The sequence below is a fragment of the Babylonia areolata genome, chromosome 16 (genome assembly GCF_041734735.1).
Source record: "Babylonia areolata isolate BAREFJ2019XMU chromosome 16, ASM4173473v1, whole genome shotgun sequence".
In the NCBI taxonomy this organism is placed as follows: domain Eukaryota; kingdom Metazoa; phylum Mollusca; class Gastropoda; order Neogastropoda; family Buccinidae; genus Babylonia; species Babylonia areolata.
In genome coordinates this window covers 14,658,283-14,682,792 of record NC_134891.1, presented here as the reverse complement: position 1 = coordinate 14,682,792, position 24,510 = coordinate 14,658,283, and the positions used below count along the sequence as shown (strand labels likewise).

Genomic DNA, 24,510 nt, shown 5'->3' with positions numbered 1-24,510 from the left:
AAAAAGAACATACTCAGCATGCACACACCCTGAAAACGGAGTATGGCTGCCTATATGGCATGGTAAAAATGGCCATACACATAAAAGCCCACTTGTGTGTGCATACAAGTGAGCAAGGGAGCTGCAGGTCAAGAATGAAGAAGACGAAGAGTGAAAAAGCAGTGCCTTGTATGTCAAAATATACAGTAAATAAAATACTGTCTCATCAGTGACAAATGTGGGTTTAGTCAAGGGAAAAGGCAGTCATGTTCTCAAAACTGAGCAGTCAAGCCTTTTGTTTTTAACACCTTAAAAATGTCCCCACTTTAGAGGGGGAAGCTCTTTCATGATGTTTACTCCTTCCTGGTTGCAAGTGAGCCAATGAAGTGTCTACTGTGCATCCAGTTTGCCTTCTCTGCAAAGAAGTCGGTCAACTGATCAGTGACAAAAAGCATGAAGAAATAATGTGAGACCTGTCCAGTGTCTATCAACCATTGGTTTCATGAAAACCCTGGATTTTTGGCCATTGTCCATTCCTACCAGCTGAACCCTGTGAAAAGACAGTTCACTGATATTCACAGCCACACCCCCCTCCCACACCCTCTGTCTGGCCTTCAACCTATCATCTTATGCCAGTCCTCTCTCTTCTTCCCTGTCTTCCCAAACTTCGCAAACTTACTGACCCATTGCTGCCTCTCAAAGTCATCCACTCAAAAATTATGTCTGATTGACTCAAGTTGACAACAAACTGTCAAACTGCTGTCAGTTTCATCACTGTTGTTGTCATCTTTGAGTTCAAACAAATCATCAGACAAGATAGATCCTTCTGTCATTGCTGTATGCCTACATCTGCACAGACTAAGACAATTGTCTTTGCTTGACAAAGTTTCTGACACCTGATTTGCTTATGAGGCAAACCCACATTTCATGCATGCTATATGTGGTCCATTTAGCAAAACATTATCGAGAGAAAGGGTTCCATCACCTGACGTATGTTCATTGAATCTTTTCATTTGTTGTTTTATTATATTATTATTATGTTATTTTATCATGTTGTTTTAAACATAAACACTACATACAAACACTTGCATATATCCACAAACATACCCTCCCACCCAAACACCCACAAACACTATCACACAATTTTACAACACAAAAGCTCACTGTAAACAATATTTAAGCTTGAAGCTTTCAGTTGGAGGTATTTAGAAATGAAAACCCCAAAATGAAGGTTTCTAAAATATTGAGTTTTTTTCTATACCCACTTTTGACTTGACCCTGCCCCCTTCCTGTTGATGTACCTTGTCGCATGAAATCATCATCAGGATAACCAGAATCACTTCAGCGGATCAACATTACTTTAGTTTTCTCTCACACTTTTGTAGTTGCTATTGTTGACGTTGTGCGGAAAATCAGACAAACTTTTAGCCACCTCTTCTGTAACATACACTCTGGCAGTCATGTTATGCTCAACAGCTTTTTGCTTTACAAAATGAATTGAAATCGAGCCAAATCTTGCTGAGAAATTGCTTCGAACTCCCTTCAAGACAGTCGCCATTTGCAGTGAAGTAAGTGTATGCAAATGAGTGGCTTGACAGTTAATAATGCAGTTTACTACCCTTAACACGTGGATATATTTGTGGTTGAAAGTAAAAGGCGTAAATAGCATGTTTATAATTCAGACATGGTAAACTAACCACTCAGGATTATATTTATGTTCATTGAACTAAACTCCATTGAAGGAAGAATCAGAATAGATGCAGGAGGCAAGTGGATGTCTTATAATCACTATAACAACACTTTCTGTTGGATGTCAGCTGACATCTTTTAGGCACTGAACAGGTTAAAATGATATGTAAGAGAGGAAAGAGAGGGTTAAGGCACTGAAGAGGTTAAAATGAATGATAATGATATGTAGGAGTTAAAGTGAATGACAATGATATGTAGGAGAGGAAAGGGAGGGTTGAGGCACTGAAGAGGTTAAAATGAATCATAGTGATATGTAGGAGAGGAAAGGGAGGGTTGAGGCACTGAACAGGTTAAAATGAATGATAATGGTTAATGATATGTAGGAGAGGAAAGGGAGGGTTGAGCACTGAAGAGGTTAAAGTGAATGACAATGATATGTAGGAGAGGAAAGGGAGGGTTGAGCACTGAAGAGGTTAAAGTGAATGATAATGATATGTAGGAGAGGAAAGGGAGGGTAGCGGCACTGAAGAGGTTAAAGTGAATGATAATGATATGTAGGAGAGGAAAGGGAGGGTAGCGGCACTGAAGAGGTTAAAGTGAATGATAATGATATGTAGGAGAGGAAAGGGAGGGTTGAGGAAAAAGGTAGATGGAGGGTGGAGTCAAAGATAAACATTTGAGCTTTACCTCAGATAGGATAGATATGTCTGTTTTATGCATAACATTGCAGGTAAATTATATACTGGATAGATATGTCTGTTTTATGCATAACATTGCAGGTAAATTATATACTGTCAAAGGCTGGCCTGACAAAGAACAATTAGTTTTACCTCCAGTTACAAACATTTTTTGTTGTAAAGATAGCATAAATTTGCCATGTACAGTCAGAATTCATTTGAATTTAGGTTACAGTAAACATTCACAATATAAGACCAATAACAGATCCTTGAAGACATATATTGCAAGAATTGTGAATCAAAATCATTTGTTTGCCCATCAACCTCATTACCAGATTCCCTTCCATGCCACCCCCTACTCCCTTACCATCCAAAAAGGCAGCTTCTCATAAGGTCATTTTTATTGTAACTCACTACTTATCATGTTTGGTTTTATTGCAACTCACTACTCATCAAGGTTGGTTTTATCTCACTGCTGATGAGGGTCACTTCTATTGCAACTCTCTACTCATCAAGGTCAGTTATGTTGTAACTCACTTCATTACATGAATGTAAGTTAAAGAATAATTTTATTTTCCTTGGGTAATATTTTGTGAATGTGTTCCAGCTACCAGGACCGCAGACAGGACTACCTCTCTGTGTCAGACGGGCCTGCTGAGCTGTTCCTGTCTCATGAAGGTCACAGTGCTGACCGTGCAATGGACTGTGAGGAGTGTGGACACGCCATTGCCCACTGTCTGCATCATCAGCTGGCTATCGGTCAGAGAGCGTGTGTATCTGTGTGAGTGAGTGCGTTTGTGTATCTGTGTGCACTTGTGTGTATGCATGTGTGAATGTTTTAAAAATGGTGAGTCAAATAGTGTATTATCACCTTGCAATTCAACAATGCCAAGGATTCAATCTAGTTTGCTGATTACTTGGAACAAGGCAAGGAGACGCCTTGGAACAAGACAAGGAGACATTGACATTCTGATCAACATCTTCAAAATTTAGATCGGTAATGAGTGGGAATATGCTTCCACATCAAGGCAGTGATCACCCTCCAGTGGTTTTAGTCTGCAAAAACCTTCAAATAAGTCCTGTATGAAACTGGATAATCCATTTTAGTATGAAGAGGCAACCATCACCGAAAAACTAAGAAACAGAAGAAACAAAAGAACGACACTGAACCGGAAGCAAACCATTCAGCCGACACAGAGAGCCTGGATCGAAAAGCATGCTGCTGTCAAACTCTGGTAAAAAGAAAGAACAAAGCCTTCTCCAGACATAGAAAGTGAAACAACAATGAAGGAAAAAACAAAGCAGTATGAAGTCATAGCTCAAGAAGCAAAAAATAAGTGGAAACAGTTTTGCGAGGCACTCAGCTATGACACAACATTGACAGAGTTCTGGCAATTCTATCATCACATGGAAGGGAAAACTAGCACAACAATGACCCCAGACATATTAGATACTGATGGAACCAAGCTTAAGACAAATGAAGAAAAGGGGTCCATTCTGCTCAAACGGTTCATACAACAGAGGGATTAAAAAATCAAATCCTAACCATGCAAAACATTACTGGAAAGCCCATACAATGCATAATAGCTGGGAAACTCACAAGGGATCTTGAACAGAGGCCTATTCTCCCTCCAAATCAAGGTGGGTACAGAACAGTTAAGTGTTCAAGGGAAAATGCATCTGCTTTCGCATATGACCATAGTATATGAAGGATTTCAAAGAAAAGAAGAAACATCAGTAGTAGCAATTGACCTGTAAGATGCCTACAATAAAGTCCAGTTTGCACACGTCATGCAGCTGCCACTAAAGTAAGGAGTGAGTTTGACACTGACAAGATGGATAGCAGCAGCACTTCAGAAAAGAACCATCATCCTACATCTCAGAGATTGGATGTCTGTACACTCAAAACTTTCCATAGGACTGCCACATATATTTCCGCTCTATCATGTCCACCACAATGTCTACATGAAAGGGCTTGCAGACTTAACAATAGAATAGCTCAGGTGCTTACTCTTGTAGACGATGGCCTACTCTTCAAAACTTCTAAAGATGCTCAAGAAAGAATGATGATATGGATACTTGCATAGCACCTATCCTTGGTCGGAGACCAAGCTCTAAGTGCTTAACAAACATAGGGTCATTTGCACAACAGGCTGCCTACCTGGGTAGAGCCGACTGACGGCTGCCATTTGGCACTTGTCATTCATTTCCTGTTTCATTCAATCAGATTTCAGGCACACACATACACACTCAGACATGTAACATTAAGATAAGATAAGATAAGAAGATAAGAATAACTTTATTATCTCCAACTGGAGAAATTTGGTCAGGTGCATTATCACAACATAGACAAGTAAACAACATGGGGACCATAACTGTAAAAGCCAACAACAGCCCCAACAAATATTACGAAGATACAAATGTAAAAAATATCACGTACATCGTTTCATACATACATCCACACACTGCAGGTAATAACTAGTATTCTTAATGTAAAAACAGAAAAAATTAAGAAACATTATTTGAATATAATTATAAACATAGCCTACTATACTGCACATTGATTATAATAGACAGATAAGATAAGAATAAAGATGAATTGCGGAAAACCACAACCAGATAATCAGCACACACCCGCACCGCAACCCCCCCCCCCCCCCCCCCCCCACACACACACACACACACGTGGATAACTTGATCAAACAAGAGTAATAAACATATGTTCTCAAATAAAAGCATTTCACATATTCGCTTTTAAAAACATTGCAATTAATTATTACATAGTAATTATTAAACAGAAATATATTTAGAATATGGACGTTAGCATTAGACATATTCATTGTACATTCATCCTGCATATTGCACATTATTCTTCCTACATATTGCACATTCATTATAACCAATTGTCACGTTTTAAGCTCAGTAAACACACACACACACACACACACACACACACACACACACACACACCACAACTAGAACAAGGTACAGCCTATCATGCACGGACTTTCACACGTCTCACATGAGAGTGCGCGCGCGCACACACACACACACAGTTCTCAAGAATTTAAAAGGTGGATTGAACGTGGAATAAAAGTCTTCAGAGCTCTGGATTTCAACTTAAAAGTTCTGTAGCGTCGTCCTGATGGCAATAGCTCATAATCCTTTGCTAAAATATGGGTGTCGTCAGTTGCTATATGCCTGCTTTTTTTAACCACTCGACTTTCATACAGCTCTTGCATACTAGCTTGTTTCACTCCCACAATTTTACTGCATACACTCATGACATCGTTCAAAACACGCTTACTCCTCACTCCCAAACTTCCATACCAGCACATAAATGAAACTGTAAGCACAGACTCGATACAACATCGATAATAACTTTGAAGAATATTTGAATTTATACCAACATTTCTAAGCTTCTGTAAACAAAAAATTCTAGATTGACATTTCTTATGAATGGAATCAACATTTCTGTCAAAAGTTAGCTTATTGTCTAAGATGGTCCCTAAATATCTATATTCATTGACCCTCTCCACTGTTTGACCATCAATAACAAGGTCAGCTACAGGCAAGGGGTCTTTCCGAAAATCTATTAACATTTCTTTTGTTTTCAATACGTTGAGATCCAGATAGTTTTTCTCACACCAGGAACAGAACTTTTTAATTTCACTGAAATAAATAGCATCAGAGTTGGACAGATCTTCAATTGCTGAATCATCAGAATATTTTATGACAGGAGTTTCCTCCGTGCCTCTGCAGTCATTTGTGTACAGTGTAAAAAGAACAGGGGACAGCACTGTACCTTGGGGTGCACCAGTAGAAGTAGATTTTAGAGAAGAGTGGGCAGAATGAAAGCGGACGGACTGAGTTCTATTGAGAAGAAAACTTATTATCCAAAGAGTAAGCTTCGGATCAACATCCATGCCTAGCAGTTTGAGTGTATGACCATTTTTGTTTATTTACCCCACCATGTAGGCAACCATACTCCATTTTCGGGGGTGTGCATGCTGGGTATGTTTTTTCTTTCCATAACCCACTGAAAGCTGACATGTATTACAGGATCTTTAACATGTGTATTTGATCTTCTGCGTGCGTATACACATGAAGGGGGTTTAGGCACAAACAGGTCTGCGCATTTGTTAACCTGGGAGATTGGAAAAATCTGCACCCTTTACCCACCAGGTGCTGTTATCAAGATTTGTACCTGGGACCCTCAGATTGAAAGCCTAACACTTTAATCACTGGGCTGTTGCGCCCATAAGAACTACAGCCATCCAGAAATCACCCAGTGGTGCAAGGACACAAGATCTTCCATCATTCCAGCGAAAGCCCAAATGTTGCAATTCACTCTCTACCACAAAACTGTGAGCAAATCACCACCAGCTGTCTCTTGATGGAATTCAGATTGAGAAAACTGTCTACAATACCTAGGAATACAATTCGACATGATGCTGACCTTCAGAAAACACACTGAAAGCACTGTTCTAAAATGCAAAAAGGGTCTCTCAGTCAATGGCAGCCAAAGGCATCGAACAGTGCTACCTCTCGTTCTCTACAGACTAGGGCTAACAACTCTGTCTCAAAGCAGCCTTCTAATGTTAGAGATTTTCTGAGTTCAAAATGAAGTTATGAGGCTGATCCTTGGAACAATGAAAGACACACCTACAGAGACCATGTGGTACCTGCTTGACCTTCCTTCCATGCAGGCCAGAAACAAGTTAGAACCTGTTAAGGTCTACTTCAGAGCATTAGAAAACCCTCAAAACCCACTGCATGATGCAGTTAAGGAACCAAAGGCAGCCATCCAGGATGCGGAAGATCATGGATGGGATAAACAAAAGGCACAATCCAGCTTGTATGCCAGCTACAAGACCTGAAAGAAACAAAAGAATGGGAGAGAAAGCCTGAAAACCTCAATCATCTATTTAACACAATCATTGCACACAGTCTCTGGAAGACTGTCAGGAATGGCCAGAGGGCAAAATTGACGTAAAGTTGAAACTACTCATAGAAGAAAACAGAAAAGAAGAGGACATCATCATATACACAGTTAAGTTGGCTCAGTCACCAAAAACCTATCCGGTTGGGGATTCACTGCAAAGCAAAACAGAAAAAGAATTAGGGAAGAGAATGCTGCATGCAAAGTCACAAACTCCAGCCTGACAATGGAAGCTGAAGCTATGACACATGCTCTCTAGTGGCTGTCATCTATTCATATGCCTGGAAATAAACATGCCATGATTCTGACTGACTCAAAGAACCTCCTACAAAAAACTAAAAGTGGAATAGGGAGCCCAGAGTGGCATGAGGCAATGTGCAACTTTAAGATTCAAAAGCTGAAAGAGAAGTAAAATAGTACCTCAAAAACCAGGTACAAGGCCATCACACTATTGATCGCCTCACAGAAAGAAAGGCAGAGAGAGGAAGTAGCTGTAAGTCAAGCATGAAAGGTAAAGCATGATCCTCTGCAAATCAGTTTTTCTGGGCTTTCACAAATACATTAGACTGAGCAACACACAAGAGCAATATTTTCATGGCATCAGAGACCTTTTCCCACCGTTCTTGCAGCAAACCAGTAGCATGAAATGCGTGTAAACGTGCGTGCATGTGTGTGTGTGTGTGTGTATGTGTATGGAGAGCTCTGTGCATGTGCGAGTGCATATGTGTGTACTTATTTGGGTGTGTGCGTGTGTGTGTATGTGTATGTGTGTGCATGTGTGTGCATCATGGGAGCTGCAATATGTAGGAATGTGTACGCATGCGTATGTTGGGATGGCGTTATGTGTTTTGGGTATTGTTGGAGCTATAGAATATGTGTGTGTGTGCGGGGTGTCATTGGAGCTGATATGTAGGAATCTGTGTGTGTCTTTTAAGGGGGGGTAATGTGGAAGATGGAAAATGTGTGTATGTGTGTGAGCCGGGGCCTGTGTGCTTTTATGTATAGTGTTAGGCCTGTGTTCATTTGTGCTTTCATATCTGTGAGACTGCTTATTTGTTGCATATCTGTTGTGATTGTTTGCGTGTGCGTGTATGCATGTGTGTGTGAATATGCATGTGTGATTGTGTGTTTATTTACATTTATTATATGTATATATTTTTTTGTTATTCATAATATTCTGTTTTTCTTTTCTATGTCTTATTTTATTTTTTTATATTTGTTTATGTATTCTTATTTTATGTTTATTTCTGTTTTAAATATCATTTTATTTTTTCACTAATTATTTGTTTATGCATCTTATTTTACTTCATTTTATTGAGTCGCTTGTCAGCAAAGTGAGTCCGTGTTATAACCGGGTGTTCAGTTGTCTGTGTGTGTGTGTGTGTGTGTGTGTCTGTATGTATGTCTGTGTGTCCACGGTAAACTTGAACATTGCCATTTTCTCTGGAAATACTTTGTCTGCCAATACCAAATATGGCTTAAATATAGTAGGACAAAAATCTTCACAGTCATACCAATGATAGGTTGTAAGTCTCCCGTATTTCCGGATCATTAACGGTTTATTTCATTAAGGCTAGTTCTGGAGTCCGAAAACGCCATTTACCTCTTCACAGTTTCCGGAACGTAGGCTATGTTTGGTAAGATGTCATGACATTGTTTTACTAGTTCATAAGTACAAGAAAAGAAATACAAATTCTGGACAGCACACATACAGGGACACAAACTACACCGTTGACGTGCTTACTGCTTATTAATATTCTAAAGTGGATACTGAATTAACTGGAATGAACATAAAAGAAAAATTGATTTGAACATTTCTTTCAGTTTCGGCCACATGTTGTCAGATTGGTTTGTGCAGATCTATACATGTTGCAGTGTGTCTGAGGCAATGTCAGCGTCTCCTTTACAGCTTAATTAAAAGAATTTCTGAAACAGTTGGGATATGTCAAGAAAACATGATTTAAATGGTGTCATTACCTCAAATACAAGAATATTTCTGTTGCACTAAAAAAGACCTATAGCTTTAAGTATTAGATTTGGTTGAGTGACCTCAGATATGGCATAGCATTGGGGATAAGACAACTTATTTCTAGCAGGCCTGTTTGTTTTTTGTTGTTGTTGTTTTTCAGTGCCAATTGATATTTAATACAGGACCCACTTTAACGATTTTTTAATCTCTCCTTTACTGGATACAACGTGTGTCACAAGTGAGTCTTGAAGGCCTTGCCTCTCTTGTTTTATTTTCCCCCAAGGTCTGACTAAGCAGGTCTGGTTACGCTGCTGGTCAGACATCTGCTTAGCAGATGTGGTGCTGCATATATGAATTTGTCTGAATGCAGCAACCCCTCCTGGAGTAACTGAACTTGATTAAGAGTTTTGTTGTTGATTTAGTTATCAAAACAAAACTCATTTAGTTACTTCCTTCAGCCTTTCTTTTGTTTGTTCATTTTCTCTGTTTGTCCCTGTAAGATCATTTATTGGTGATATTTACTTTTTCTTTCCTACTTTTAACTTGTCACTGGTGGATTTTTCCTCTTGTCTTTCTGTCTTTCCTTCTCTCACTGCTTCCATTTTTGACTCACTTGTGAAAACACTTTTATAACATGGTGTTTGGTTGTCAGTGTGTGTGTGTGTATGTGTGTGTGTGTGTGTGTGTGTGTGTGTGTGTGTGTAAAACTTTAACAAATTCATTTTTTCTGGAAATACTTTGTCTGCCAATAAAAAATTTGGATTAAACATAGTAGGAAAAAAATCCTCACAGACATATCACTAACAGGTTGTAAGTTTTCAAATTAAGCCATATTTCTGGATCATTAACGGTTATTTCATTGAGGCTCGATCCGGATAAAACCCCCATAATCCTGCTTCCCAGTTTCCAAAACATAGGCTATGCTTGGATAGAAGATGGCATAACATCATTTTTCTTGTTCGCAACTAAAAGAAAAGAAATACAAATTCTGGACAGAACACATACAGTGACACTATAGTGACACTAAACATCAATGTGTTTACCGCATATGAATATCTTCTAAAGTGGACACTGAATTAACTAGAATGAACATAAAAGAAAAATTGAATTGACAGTTTCAATTTCAGTCAGCCTTGTCTAGACTGGTCTGTGCAGATCAAGAGAAAATAGATACATGTTGTGGTGTGCCTGAGGTGATGGCAGCATCTCCTTTACCACCAAATTATAAGAATTTCTTCGATAATCGTGATATTTAGAAAAAACAAAAACATGATTCGAATAGTGTTATTACCTCAAATGCGATAACATCTTTATTGCGCTAAACACATTCACTGTCTCTCTTTCATTGTAACAGGCAAGAAGAAAGGCCCAGCCACCTCTGTCAAGCTGCCGTCAGCCCTGCAGTACAGTGACGTCATCATCATCCCAGACTACTACCAAGACATTGACGACCTTCGGGATGACCAGGAGGCCAGGGACCACCACATGGGGAAGGCCCTGAAGGCCTCAGGAATTGTCAGAGGCCTGAGAGCCTGCAGAGTGCCAACCTACGTGGTGACCAAACAGGACGCGGCCACCATCCAGGACCTGGCACGTGCCTCCCGGGAGGCTGTGGCTGTGGTGGCCTGGGGGGTCAGCAATGGTCTGGAGCGTAAAGTGGTGGTGTCAGTGGGTCAAGGTCGGTCCATGGTGGATGGAAGGATGAGTGGGGTGCTGCACGGGGCGTCACGCTGTGTGTCTCAGCTGGTCTACATCATGTGTCCTGACGTGTAGCACTGTACAGGGCGTCATGCTGTGTGTCTCAGCTGGTCTACATCATGTGTCTTGACCTGTAGCACTGTACAGGGCGTCACGCTGTGTGTCTCAGCTGGTCTACATCATGTGTCCTGATGTGTAGCACTGTACAGGGCGTCATGCTGTGTGTCTCAGCTGGTCTACATCATGTGTCCTGACCTGTAGCACTGTACAGGGCGTCACACTGTGTGTCTCAGCTGGTCTACATCATGTGTCCTGACCTGTAGCACTGTACAGGGCGTCACACTGTGTGTCTCAGCTGGTCTACATCATGTGTCCTGACCTGTAGCACTGTACAGGGCATCATGCTGTGTGTCTCAGCTGGTCTACATCATGTGTCCTGACCTGTAGCACTGTACAGGGCGTCACACTGTGTGTCTCAGCTGGTCTACATCATGTGTCCTGACCTGTAGCACTGTACAGGGCGTCACACTGTGTGTCTCAGCTGGTCTACATCATGTGTCCTGACGTGTAGCACTGTACAGGGCGTCACACTGTGTGTCTCAGCTGGTCTACATCATGTGTCCTGACCTGTAGCACTGTACAGGGCGTCACACTGTGTGTCTCAGCTGGTCTACATCATGTGTCCTGACGTGTAGCACTGTACAGGGCGTCACACTGTGTGTCTCAGCTGGTCTACATCATGTGTCCTGACCTGTAGCACTGTACAGGGCGTCACGCTGTGTGTCTCAGCTGGTCTACATCATGTGTCCTGATGTGTAGCACTGTACAGGGCGTCATGCTGTGTGTCTCAGCTGGTCTACATCATGTGTCCTGACGTGTAGCACTGTACAGGGCGTCACACTGTGTGTCTCAGCTGGTCTACATCATGTGTCCTGACCTGTAGCACTGTACAGGGCGTCACACTGTGTGTCTCAGCTGGTCTACATCATGTGTCCTGACGTGTAGCACTGTACAGGGCGTCACACTGTGTGTCTCAGCTGGTCTACATCATGTGTCCTGACCTGTAGCACTGTACAGGGCTTCACGCTGTGCAGGCTGGGAAATCTTCCTCTGATTTGCGATTTTCCGTGGTTAAAATTTCATTTTCTACTGAAAAAAAAGTTTTCCTCTGAAAAATATGGGCGGAAAAAAAGAATAGGTTGTTATTCATATTTAGTGGTCAACAGTAGGCCTAATGTTTTCACTGAAATGAGCACCTGGTGTGTGAGATGTTTAGTCTTGTCTTCACTTGTAAAGATGCAGATAAAGAAGATTTGGGTGCTGGCGACCCTTCCATTCTCTATCGTTGCAGTAACAGGCAAGGCCTGTTGAAAAGCCATTTCAGAGTTCTGTGCAAATATGGGGAGAAAATGATGGTAGATGGGGATTGGGTGGTTGGTGTGAGACTAAGTTGTGATGTCATGTCCACTTCTGTTATGACACAAAAGTAAGTTATTTAGATCTGGGAGTGAAATGGATCGTTTTGATCAAACTGAGAAATTCTCATTACAATGAGTGCTCTTTGAACAAAAAACATAACCACAAGATTCACCTCTTGTTTCATGAGAGAAGATCTACCATTGACATGCTCACAGCTTGATGTGCCGGTGCATGTGTTATACACATGATTCTCACCCTTAATTTTGACAGGGAACATGTCTGCACAGACACAAACACACGCACACAAGCGCACACCCATACACACCCATTTTTGCATCACTGGCATACACACTGACACAGATTCCCACCCACCCACTCCCCACAGACTCACACATACACGCTCACAAGCACACAGATACACACGCATGCACATACGTTTGCACACACACACATGCCCGCCAGCTCACACATACACATATGATTTCCATCCTTGTTCAATCTCGAGGTCCAAGCAGTTTGACAACTTGCAACACAGTAGCATTTGACATCAATGCTTTGAAATTATGGTAGCCGATGATGCTGCAATACACTTCATGGCTGCACTTACATGTTTAGATCTGGGACCTCAAGTGGAAGTACCAAAGATGCATTATGTGCATGAAATATTTTGTCTTGTTCAAACTCGAAATCTGTCTCTCATTCGGACGTCGATGCATGTCACAATCGCCGTTGTCTCTGTATTCTGCCTTCCATGAGGCCATTCCTTGGACTTTGAATCTTTTAAAACTATTTGTGTGTGTGTGTGTGTGCTTGTGTGTGTGTGTGTGGTTGGCGCACTTGCTTGCGCTTGTGTGAGCGTGTGTGTGTGGCTAGTGCGCACATGCAAACCCTCGTCTGACTGTGTGTGTGTCTGTGTGTAGTCACGAGTTCAAGGAGTGGGACAGGGTGGGGTGGCAGGGTCATTGACTTCAAGATAACTTAATAAATCAGTGTGTTGAGTGTGACACAACCACCCCTCTCTGAGTGCCCTTTTTCACTGACACTGCATGCGCGCACTTGCACACACATACACACACAGATTTTAAGATCTCACACACATCAGGTAGCACATATCAGGTCTTACCATCTCTCTCCCTTACTTTCTATTTTGCATGCACACACACACACACACACACACACACACACACAGAGGCACATCTTAGCTCTTACCATCCTATTACTGAGAAACAGAAGGCTACTAATGACAAAGATATCATTTCCAGTCTCAATGATTTCTTTCCAGATATAAAGTAAGCATGGAGTGTCTGTAAAGTTATTTACCCCAAAATACAAATACATCAGATGTGTAAATATTGTACAATAAAATATTGTGTATTTCTGTCAGTGAGGCGACCCCCTATCCTCCCCTGATCCTCCTCCTCCTCCCCCCACACACACCCAACCAGGGCCTTGGTGGACCCTGGACCCCAGCCTGGTTTTCAGTGGGTTTTTTCTTCAGTTGTTCCCAGCGTGGCCGTGTATCTCAGCTGGTGTACGTGAAGTGTCCCAACCTGTAGGATGGTGGTGAGGGTGGTGAGGGAGCCTGTCTTGATAACGTGTTGGCATGTGCATACATACAAGCATACGTATGTATATGTAAGTGTGCATTTGATGTATTTGCATTTTATGTGCATGTTTTTTCTAAGCTGGAAGACAAATATAAACAGAAATTTGTGCACTATTTTTATGTCAGTGCTGTATGAAACACAAAGACCTGTAAAGAATTATATGTTGTTCTGGTGAGTCTGAACATTCACAGAAGGTGGTATATTTCACTTTTCTTCTTGAGCAACAACACGAAGGCTTTCTACAATTTGCTGTTTCCTCCAGCTTGTAATGACAGTTATGATTAGTGCCCCTGCCTTTTGGAGATTGTGCTGGAATTTCCCCTTTTCAGTCACTCTGTTTCCTTTTTATATTATTGTCTCTTCGTTCCTTAAGTTTTGCTTTGCTGGTCTGTTCACCTTTTTTCCCAGAAAGTCTTGGTTCTTTTTTTCTTTTTCTGGACTTGATATATTGGCATTCTTACTGTAATATTATGTAAAGGGACAAATGGAGTCCAGACAGAGTGCTTCTGTGTAAGCCACGTTTATTCCGCCAAGTTCATATTAATCAGAGTTATTTCCCTTAGCTCGTCTCAATACACAAAGCACTACAAACGCATGCATGCATCATACTACAACTCCCCTTTTTTGTGTGGGGTACTGTTCATTTCCATCTAGATACACAATGAACTAAAAATAAATTTAAAGCAGATCATGCAGTATGCACTACGAGTCTCACTGAGCTTCTTTTGTGAGAGTCTGTTCACTTCTCTCCTCTTCCCCCTTCTACTGATTCGTAACAATGTCAGTCAATTCAGTATAGTTTCCTTCCAAAGAAATAAGGAAATTATGGCTTGTGGGCGGATACATATCATGGGATATGCTTTGAAACTTTTAGTGATAAGAGAATTTTGTGGTGAAAAGGAGAAAAGAAAAAGAATGTAGTGAAAAACAAACACAATGCGTTAAACATATTTGTATGGGTTTTGGATTTGGTACCAGTGTACGTTTGATGATGACATGTGACTAGATCAGCGGTTACTGGTAAGTGTTCAGAAGCAATGTACATGTACACACACAAGAATACATATGTCAATGTTGCACTGTGTTCCACACTTTGGTATGGTTATGGGGTGAAGTAAGTTTGTTGTGCTGGTGAAGTTTTCAACCTAATATTTTGTTTTCCCCAAGACAGGTGAGCCATAGGGGCCTTTCTCAGACCCGTATGGGAGCACATTTGCACTTCCTACACTTTGTTTTCCCAGTACAGATAAGCCATAAGGGCCTTTCTCAGATCTGCTGGGTACACTTTCACAGATTCAGCTTCACCGGTTTGTTGACTGGTCTGCCTGATCTGGTGCGGTGTTGACCTGGTGTGTTGTTGACAGCTGATCCTGGGGCCGTGGGTGTTGCTCTGGGCGTGGCCATCTGTATGGGTGGCTGCTGTCTGGGCGATGAGGGGATCTGTTGATGGTGGTGGAAGAGAACCCGAAGACGTGGCATTCCCTGTGGAAGTGTTTGTCTGCAGTGTTGGATGGGCTTCACCAGGCATGGCCACTAGGTGTGACGTGTTACGGCGGATCGTGCCCTGCGTTGTTGCCACGATGAAGGAGCGTGGATTGTGGTGTTCTGCTACAACCTGTTCGGTTTTGTTCATGTCTTTAATGAACACAGACTCTCCTGTTTTGAATGGAGGTGCCTCTCGTGCAGCATGGTGTTTGTTGAAGAGTGTTCGTTGTTTTGATTTCATGTCATTCTCTTTTTCTTGGATGAGAGAGTGGTCGGGAGTTGATGGGCGGAGGGAGGAGGGTAGGATTGGAAGTTTGGTTTTAAGTTTCCTCCCCATCAGGAGTTCGCTGGGGGAGAGACCGTTGCGCAATGGAGTGGCTCTGTAGAGGAGTAGGGCTGCATAGGGGTCTTTGGATTTTTTGAGCATCTGTTTCACCGTTTAGACTGCGCGCTGTGCTTCACCATTGCTCTGGGGGTACCGTGGTGAGCTTGTGGTGTGGGTGAAGCTGTAATCTGCTGCAAACGCCCTGAATTCTGTGCTGGCGAACTGTGGACCGTTGTCAGAAATAACAACATCTGGTATGCCATGGGCTGCAAAAACACTCTTGATCCTGACGATGGTGTGAGCGCTTGATGTTTTTTCTAAGGGTCGAATCTTAATCCATCGAGAATAGTAGTCTATGATGATGATGTACATTTTGCCATCATGTTCAAAGAGATCCATCCCGACTCTGGACCATGGGCGTTCGCGGAAGGAAGAGGGAAGTAACGGCTCTTTTTGGGCTGGCCTGTGTATTGCGCAGGTGCGGCATTTGCTGAGCATTTCTTCTATCTGGGAGGAGATGGAAGGCCACCAAACTGAAGATGAGGCCAAGGCATGGGTTTTAGTGATGCCCTGGTGTCCTTCATGTAGGTGGTTGAGGATGTCCATTCTCATGTCACGGGGAATGACAATGTGATCATCAAAGAGTAGCAGGTCATCGACGACTGTGAAGTGCTGTCTGTTGGTCCAGTATTGCTGGAGGAGTGGAGAGTGAGGTAAGTAGACGGGCCAGCCATTGGTACAGTACTTGCGAACTTCGGTGATTTCTGAGTCAGCTGTTTGTGACTGCTGTGACTGCTGTATTTGATGTAACTTTTCAGCTGATGCTGGGAGGATGTTGATGCACTGTTGGGCATGTGCAGTTGTATCCTCAATAAGGTTGACGTCATTTTTGTCGGGTAGCGAAACTGGTGCGCGTGACAGCGCATCTGCTGTGATCTGATTTTTTCCTGCCACATTGGTGACTTTGGTGTCTTATTGCATGAGACGGAGGCAAAAACATTGGATCTGTGGTGGCATCTTGTGCAGTTCTGTTGTGTTGAGCAAGGGGATCAGTGGCATGTGGTCTGTTTCCAGGGTGAACTTCAGTCCCAAGACGTATTCCCTCAGTCTCTCGCAGGCCCAAGTAGCTGCCAGGGCTTCCTTTTCGATGACTGCGTAATTCTTCTCTGCATCTGTGAGTGATCTTGAAATGAAGCAGATGGGTCGTCGTGTGCCATTGTCCTGTGCTTGGCAGAGCACTGCCCTGATCCCTGCGTTGGAAGCATCAGCTGCAATGGTTGTCTCTCGGTCAGGGCTGTAGTGAGCAAGGACTGGTGTAGAGGTGAGGAGGCGTTTTCTTTGATGGAAAGCTGCCTCTTGTTGGTCGTCCCATGTCCATGCTGTGTCCTTGTGGAGTAGGCCCCGTAGTGGTGCGGTTATGTCAGCAAGGTTAGGCGTGAACTTCGCTAGCTGGTTTACCATGCCAGGGAAGCGCTGGAGCTCAGTGATGTTGGTGGGAGGTGGGAAGCTAATGATGGCTTCCACCTTGGCTGGATCCACGTGGATGCCATTTGCATCGATGATGTGGCCTAGGAACCTGATTGATGGTTTTGCGAATTCGCATTTGTCATTCAGGGTGAGGTCAGCTTCCTGGAGTCGTTGCAGGACTGTTCTCAGGTGCTGGTCGTGTGTTTGCTGGTCCTCTGCATGGACGAGGATGTCGTCCATGTGGCAGATGAGGCCCTCGATATTCTCCAGGATCTGAGACATAAGGTGGTGGAACACTTCACTGGCTGAGCTAATGCCAAAGGGGAGGCGATTGAAGCAAAATTGCCCAAAAGGCGTGACGAAAGTGGTGTAGAGCCTTGAGCCAGGGTCTAGAGGTACTTGCCAAAATCCGCTTTTAGCATCAAGCTTGGTGAAGACTTTGGACTTTGACAGCTTAGCCAAGCTCGCGGGTCCACTGATGCCATGGGGTGAACTTCCCGCTGCACGGCTTTGTTCAGCTGTGTCAAGTCCACACAAATGTGGACTGCCCCGTTTGGTTTTGGAACGATGATGATTCCCAAGCACCAGCTGGTGGGTTCCGTAACAGGGGAAATGACTCCTTCTTCCATCATTCTGTTTATCTCGCACTTGACTTTTGGGACGAGTGGATGGGGAATTTTGCGTGGGGCATAGAGGCATGTTGGACGGGCTTCTGGCTTGAGGGAAATGGAGTAAGGGGTTTGCAGCAGCCCGAGACCAGTGAAAAGTTGAGGGAATTCTTGCTTGAAATCCGTTGTCTGTGTCACATTGTGGATGCGTGCAACTAAGCCAAGCTTGGTGCAGGCTGTATCTGCTGAGGAGGGAGCATGTCTGTCCTTTGATGACATATAGCGTTTCTGTTGTTGTCTTTTCTTTGTGCTGCAGCTGTGCTTGAAAGGTGCCAAGTATGTTCAGTTTGGTATTTCCTGGTCCCTTCAGGGTTTTGGTGGGCTTGGTCAAAGTATGTGAGGCTGCCCATTTTTCTCCTACCACTGTCACTGATGCCCCCATGTCCAACTTGAAGGTGTGAGGACAGCCATTGACAAGGACTTCAGCTGACCAGCAGTCTTCATCCTGTAGATGGTAGACATGACCCAGGAAATGGCTGTCATAGTCATTGTCCCCGTCATCTTCCTCGTCTTCAAACAGCTCATGGACTGCCCTTGGGCGACGGGCGTGTCGAGGAGCTTGGCTACTGTGGCATACTGCTTGGAAGTGTCCATGTTTGTAACACTTGCTGCATGTTGCGTTCTTGGCTGGGCATTTGTCTCGACTGTGTGGCTCTTTGCCGCAATAACCACAAACGTTGCCAGCAGCACTGCTGGCCTTGTGGTGCTGGTACTGACTCCTGGAGTTGAAGCGTTGGTTGTACGTGGCAGGTGGTTTCCTGTCTACCAGGTTGACTGAAGGACTGCCTCTGATTAGCTGCTGGCTTTCTTTCCTGGCCTCTGGCCTGCCTGCTGAGTTGGACAGCTTGGGCCAATGTCAGTTCTGCTTTCGACTGTAGCTCGTTTGATAGAGTGTCATTGATAACACCAACCACGATTCTGTCTCTTATTAACTCTTCTTTCAAGTCGCCAAAATTGCATTCGTCGGCCAATTTGTGGAGGTCTTGAATGAATGCATCAATGGTTTCTCGGACTGCCTGTGAGCGTTTGTTGAACTTTGCTCTTTCTACAATGATGTTTTTTCTCACATTGAAGTAACTAATGAAAGCCTGCAGCAAGTCTTTAAATTCAATTGTGTCCTCGTTTACACGTAAGGTCAGCACTTTCTCCCATGGTGTACAGAAAGGTGCTCACCTGTTCACGTCGTGGTCTGTTCATCAGTCCGGACGCCGTCCAGTATCTTTCGAAACGCTGGCGCCATTTCAGCCAGTTCGCTGGTGTGCCGTCGAACGGTTTGGGAGTGGGGAGATTGAGGAGTCGATGACCGTTGTTGTCACTTGCCTGCTGGTTTTCTGCCATGTTTTTGGGGTCGATGAGACCACTGCCACCATGTATATTATGTAAAGGGACAAATGGAGTCCAGACAGAGTGCTTCTGGTAAGCCACGTTTATTCCGCCAAGTTCATATTAACCAGAGTTATTTTCCCTTAGCTCGTCTCAATACACAAAGCACTACAAACGCATGCATGCATCATACAACACTTACTATGTTGAGTGCATGAATATAGAACATGCTGAGATGGCTTCTGCCTTTTTGGTTTATATGCCTGCTTGTTTGTTTTGTGTGTCTGTTATGTATAGTTATGTTTGTGTTTCATTAATCCTTGGTGAGAAAATTGACAGAAAGGTCACATCAGAAGCTTGAGTGCATGAATATACTTGTACTTGTGCCTAATTTTTCTTTTCTAGATCTTTCTTTTCAAGTTTTATATGATGTGACTTTGTGCATTTAAAAGCTGGGCCATATGCCATCATGATAATAATAACAATAATATATTTTTTAAATTTCACACAGACAACCAAACACAAGTCAGGCATTAGCCCCCGTCATGCACCCCTTCCTCTTTCTTTGGAAACGAAGAGTATGTAGACTGTATGTGATGAACAGTGATGTTAGTATTCTCTGAGGGAACAGTACATGTCATTTTGCTGACTTTTTTGCCTCATCAATAAACCCCTTGTTGTCAGAAAGTACCTCATCCATCCCTTATCTTCTTTATAAATCCACCTTTCAAGTCATGCTTTCACCTGTAATTCTCCCCCACCCTCCCCCGCCTCTCCAGTGTTTAAGTTATTTCTTTATTTGAATGAATCATCTTAATCATTTTGAAAGTCCACTTTCATTTTGAATCCACTTCCCATTTCGAGATTTGTCTTCCTTTCCTCCCCCAATGTCTCTGCCATCCAGCCCCAATTAAGATGATCCCTGTGGTCAGCTGGATTGTATTCAACATGGATTGAAAATGCTACATTTTTGAAATCCCTCCCTTGTCTTGAATCCTTTTCTGCATCTTGAAGATCCCTCCACTTTATAAGATCCTGCATCTTCAATCTGTCTCTGGTCTTTTGCTTCCACCTCCCATCCCCCTCTTCCTTCACAGTGACTGTGTGTCCACTTGTGAAGTGAGCAGCAGCCAACCTCTTGCTTTTCCAGCCAGAAAACGTGTTGACTCCCGAGGAAGACTTTGGGGTCAGCGGTAGTCATAGTAAAGTGGACATGGCGAAAGAAGGGAATTTCATTACAGGTGGGGAAGTGCTCTTTGGGAAGGCAGAAGTCACACTCCCCATATTCACATTGCTTAGTTTCTTCCCTTTCATTTCATTTTGTTCAGCCAGTGCTATCATTACTTAATAGGTTTTTCTTGGGTGCACACATGCAAATACATTCATTTTGATCAGACAATTTTCAGCTTAGTCATTTTGATCAGGTGAGGTTGGTTTGTCATAGCTTTTCTTCTCTTTTTTTGAAAAATCTGCTTGAGCAGGTCAGTCTGGTTATTTCCAGAGGTAATGTATATATGTGTGAAATGTCTCATTTTTGTAAATAGTGTGCTTGCTTCCACATCTAATGGTATTATGATTGGGAATCAACAATATGAACATATCATAGCTTTGGTATTTCTATGATTCCAGCCATGTTATATGTCAATACGTGAATACATTGGATATTTTCATTAAAAAGAAAATTCAATAGGTTTAAACAATATCCTTTAACAGCAAAATTTACTAATGATTGTTATTGCAACCATTTAGTTCACTCTGTGATAGGAATTTTAAACATGTTTATGGTGGAATCTAAACATTCATTTTTCCAATTGGGAAAATTATGTATTATGGCTACTGATGTTTGTAAACTTATCAATGAGACTGATAAGATTTTTTTTTTTACATAAAACAGTTGGTAGACAAACAACTCCCAAATGAATAATTTGAAAACCAAAGATGTACATTGATATACAAGGTTTGTAATGTATAAGATTTGTAATTTTCTGTTTCTTTTTAAAATTCTCTGAAACAGTATTGGTTGACATGTTAACAATTTGGTTTTTATAATGTTTTGTTTTGTTTGATACTTAGTTTTTATGAAGATTCTACTACTTGGTTGACATGAAATGCATCAGTCCAAATACACTTTGACTGTTGTTGTTACCCTGACACCCCCCTTTCCCTTCACCATTCCTTTCTTGACAGCTGTGTCTGTCAACTTGTTTGCAGGCTTTTCTGTTAATTATGTGTAGTTATGTGCGCGAGGGGGATGCAGACGGAGTAGAACTTTGGTTTACACATGTGCGCAAGGATGTGTGTTTGATATCCTTTGAGGAAAAGAATAGTGATTAATTTCAAACCATGGTGCCTGCAAAACATGTTGTAGGCTGAAGTGTGTCAACAGTACTATTTCACTTTGTATGGTTGCACTTGATGTTGTCGTCAGTTCCTATGTGAAAGGAAAGACAGACCGATTCAGTCAGTCAGAGAGAGAGAGAGAGAGAGAGAGAGAGAGAGAGAGAGAGAGAGAGAGAGAGCAGTTCAAAGGCTATTCACTGAAAATGAGTTATTGGGATGTTGAGTGGGATGTTCCCTTGCTCCAAGGGCCGTTCTGTCACCATGGCAGCTGGGAACATGAGGGCATCACATGACCTGTTCCATCACCATTGTATGTTTTAGTTCTACAGTCAGATTACTGTTTATATAGACCCCCTTGGAAAGTATGCCATTTCACACATTGTTATTTGGTGCTAGCATGTCACAGCTATGCATGGCTTGAGAGCCATTGCTGAAACATATCTCATTAACTCTGTATCCATAACTTCAGCATGCAGTGTATGTCCTGGATATATGTTGGTCATTAATTCAACGTCTATTTACCAAAATAATTTTAGATGGGGGAAGAGGTGGGTGAGTGCTTTGTGTGTGTGTGTGTGTGTGTGTGTGTGTGTGTGTGTGTTATGATTCTAAATCTCAATAGATTTTTACTTCATTTGTTGACATTGTGCAGAGTGCTTGTAAATAAGTGTATTCAGTTTATTGTAATGGAAGATGTTTTGCTGCTGCTCTTAGCTATGACTGTTAAGGGTGCAGAGAACTGTTATATATCCTTTAGACTATATTCAAATCTTGGGAGGAGCGGCTAGGCTACGACGGATAGATACAAGAAATGTGTCCACACTTTACTGAGTATTCGAACTAAGAGGCCAGGATAATTAGAGTACTCTAAATTGTGTAGGTGGTTGAGCAGCCATACGAGGGAAGAGGCAGGCAAGACTCTGTGGCCCGTCTCCAAGGTAATGCCTCAGGCAACAGTGAGTCCATGGACGGTGTGAGAAAGGAATAAGATTCTGGACACCAGGGGATGAGCTAGTTGTGAAGGTGGTTGGATGGTAACTAGGAAGCTGAAGAGTACAAAAAATGGGGAATGTTGCTGTTCTCCAACCTCAGGAATAAAGAAAGTTTATAGATTTTAACCAATAGAATTGTAGATAAACAGTCCCTTTAATACAATCACATCTATATATGAAGATTTGTTGCTGCTGTCAGGCAGAAGCAAATATAAATGCATATAAAGGTTATAGTGAATTGATGTGCAAGATTAGGTTTTGTGTGTTTTTATGATGGAAAAAAAACAATGGAAATGTTGTGTCACGTGATATACAATTGTACATACTGCGGGAGGATAAAAGTAGCCACCCAAGTGTGTATCATAGACTTCTGGTAGGGACGTCTGGTTGAGGCACTTCAGGTTAAGACTCGCAGAGCGAGAGGCTTGTGAGAAAGATTGTTCAGACGAAAGGTGATAGGTTGAGGTCGTGGCGTGAGGTGATGGGAAAGAGAGATTGAAGCAAGAAGAAGAGAAGGAAAGAAGACAGAGGAGCAGAGACATCTTCCCGTAGAATGTCCACAAAAACACTTTCCAGCCTGCCAGCACCAGAAGATCCAGAAGACCGACCGGCGTGAGATTCTACAGACCTGTGTGAAAAGGACATTCCAAACCTGATTCTTGGAGCCAGTTACAGTCGGCAAGGGTGACTGTTGGGGCAGAACTGTGGTGTGAATGTGAATGGAAACCTGGCCAGGTGAGAGAGTAGATTATCCCCAGGATTAGGGTTATAATTTGAAAGTATAATGCTTTTGAAATTCCATGTTGTGTGAAGATTTTGACTTGACATGTGTGAATTGATAATTTCTGATCAGTATATAAAGTGTATAAATGTATACTGTGTCCTCAGCTTGTAAAAGAGGAATGAATGAGCAGTGATTGTTTGAGTGCATAGACGTGTGCTTGATTGAGAATCGAACCAAACCTGTGAGCTAACCCTGACGACAACAAAAAATTCACTAAAACAAAACTAAAATTAAATACACATTTTCCCCCAACCTGGACAAGGACTGAGCTTTACTGGGCAAGTTTTTGTCTTTTGTAATCTTATTTCATTGCCACTTAATTACTTCTATTAAAATTGCTGATATCCCAGTTTTTCTTCTATCATTTCCTGAAAAATTGATGGAATGGTCAATGTTAGCATATCCTTGATTGCACGGTACTTGTACCGAATTTTCTTTTCCAAGTGGATTTGATTCTTTTGTTTTTCAAATCTACAGGACCAAATTCACAGTTTTTCAGCCCTGGTACATCCTGTGCGGTCATCTGGGCTATAAGCAACAAAAGATAAAGATTGAGAGAAGAGAGAGAAACTGACTGAGCAAACTTCTCAGTAATTCCGTTGATGTTTATTTTATTTTTTGTTTGTTTGCTACTGTTTTTCAGCACTGTACATATAAACAGTTGACTCATCAGGTAAGTCGACACTTTCCTTTGGCCTTTGCCAGCCGTCTTCTTTATCTCTGTAAATTCTCCTTGCATAACTTGACCTCGTGAAAGTGGATTCATAGCATATGTCGACCAAATTTTAGTGCCCAAGTAAAGTTACTTTCAGCAATCTCTCCAAAGCCACGAATGTAGCTGGCAAGTGTCTTTAGTCCACTGCATTTGGGAAAGCCCAGAAAGGCTGTACTCCATTTTGAAAAACATGTGCATTGTTGGTCTTTTGTGTCAATCATCATTTGCAAACTGGCTGGGATGTATACTGAGGATCCCAGCGACAAGAATTGCATGGCAAGCTCTGAACTGGACACCTACAGGCCAAGAAAGGGAGCACAGCCCAAGATGAACTCAGTGGCAGCAAAGAGTGGAGAGAGACCTTAGACTTATCGACAGACTATGGGGTGACACCAGCAAACTGGTCAAGTAGGCCAACTGCAGAGAATGGA

At 42.3% G+C, this 24,510-nt stretch overlaps 1 protein-coding gene across 2 annotated transcripts in view; it reads left to right on the top strand.

Moving 5' to 3' along the window:
- Positions 1–15,417, top strand: part of LOC143291184 (uncharacterized) — a 69,713-nt gene extending 54,296 nt beyond the window's left edge. For both annotated transcript variants that reach the window (XM_076600909.1, XM_076600908.1), the window contains exons 11-12: positions 2,953–3,104; positions 10,611–15,417. In XM_076600909.1, the coding sequence (XP_076457024.1) occupies positions 2,953–3,104; positions 10,611–11,029 (571 nt within the window). In that variant the 3' untranslated portion in view covers positions 11,030–15,417. The remainder of the gene's footprint in view (positions 1–2,952; positions 3,105–10,610) is intronic.
- Positions 15,418–24,510: the final 9,093 nt, after the last annotated feature.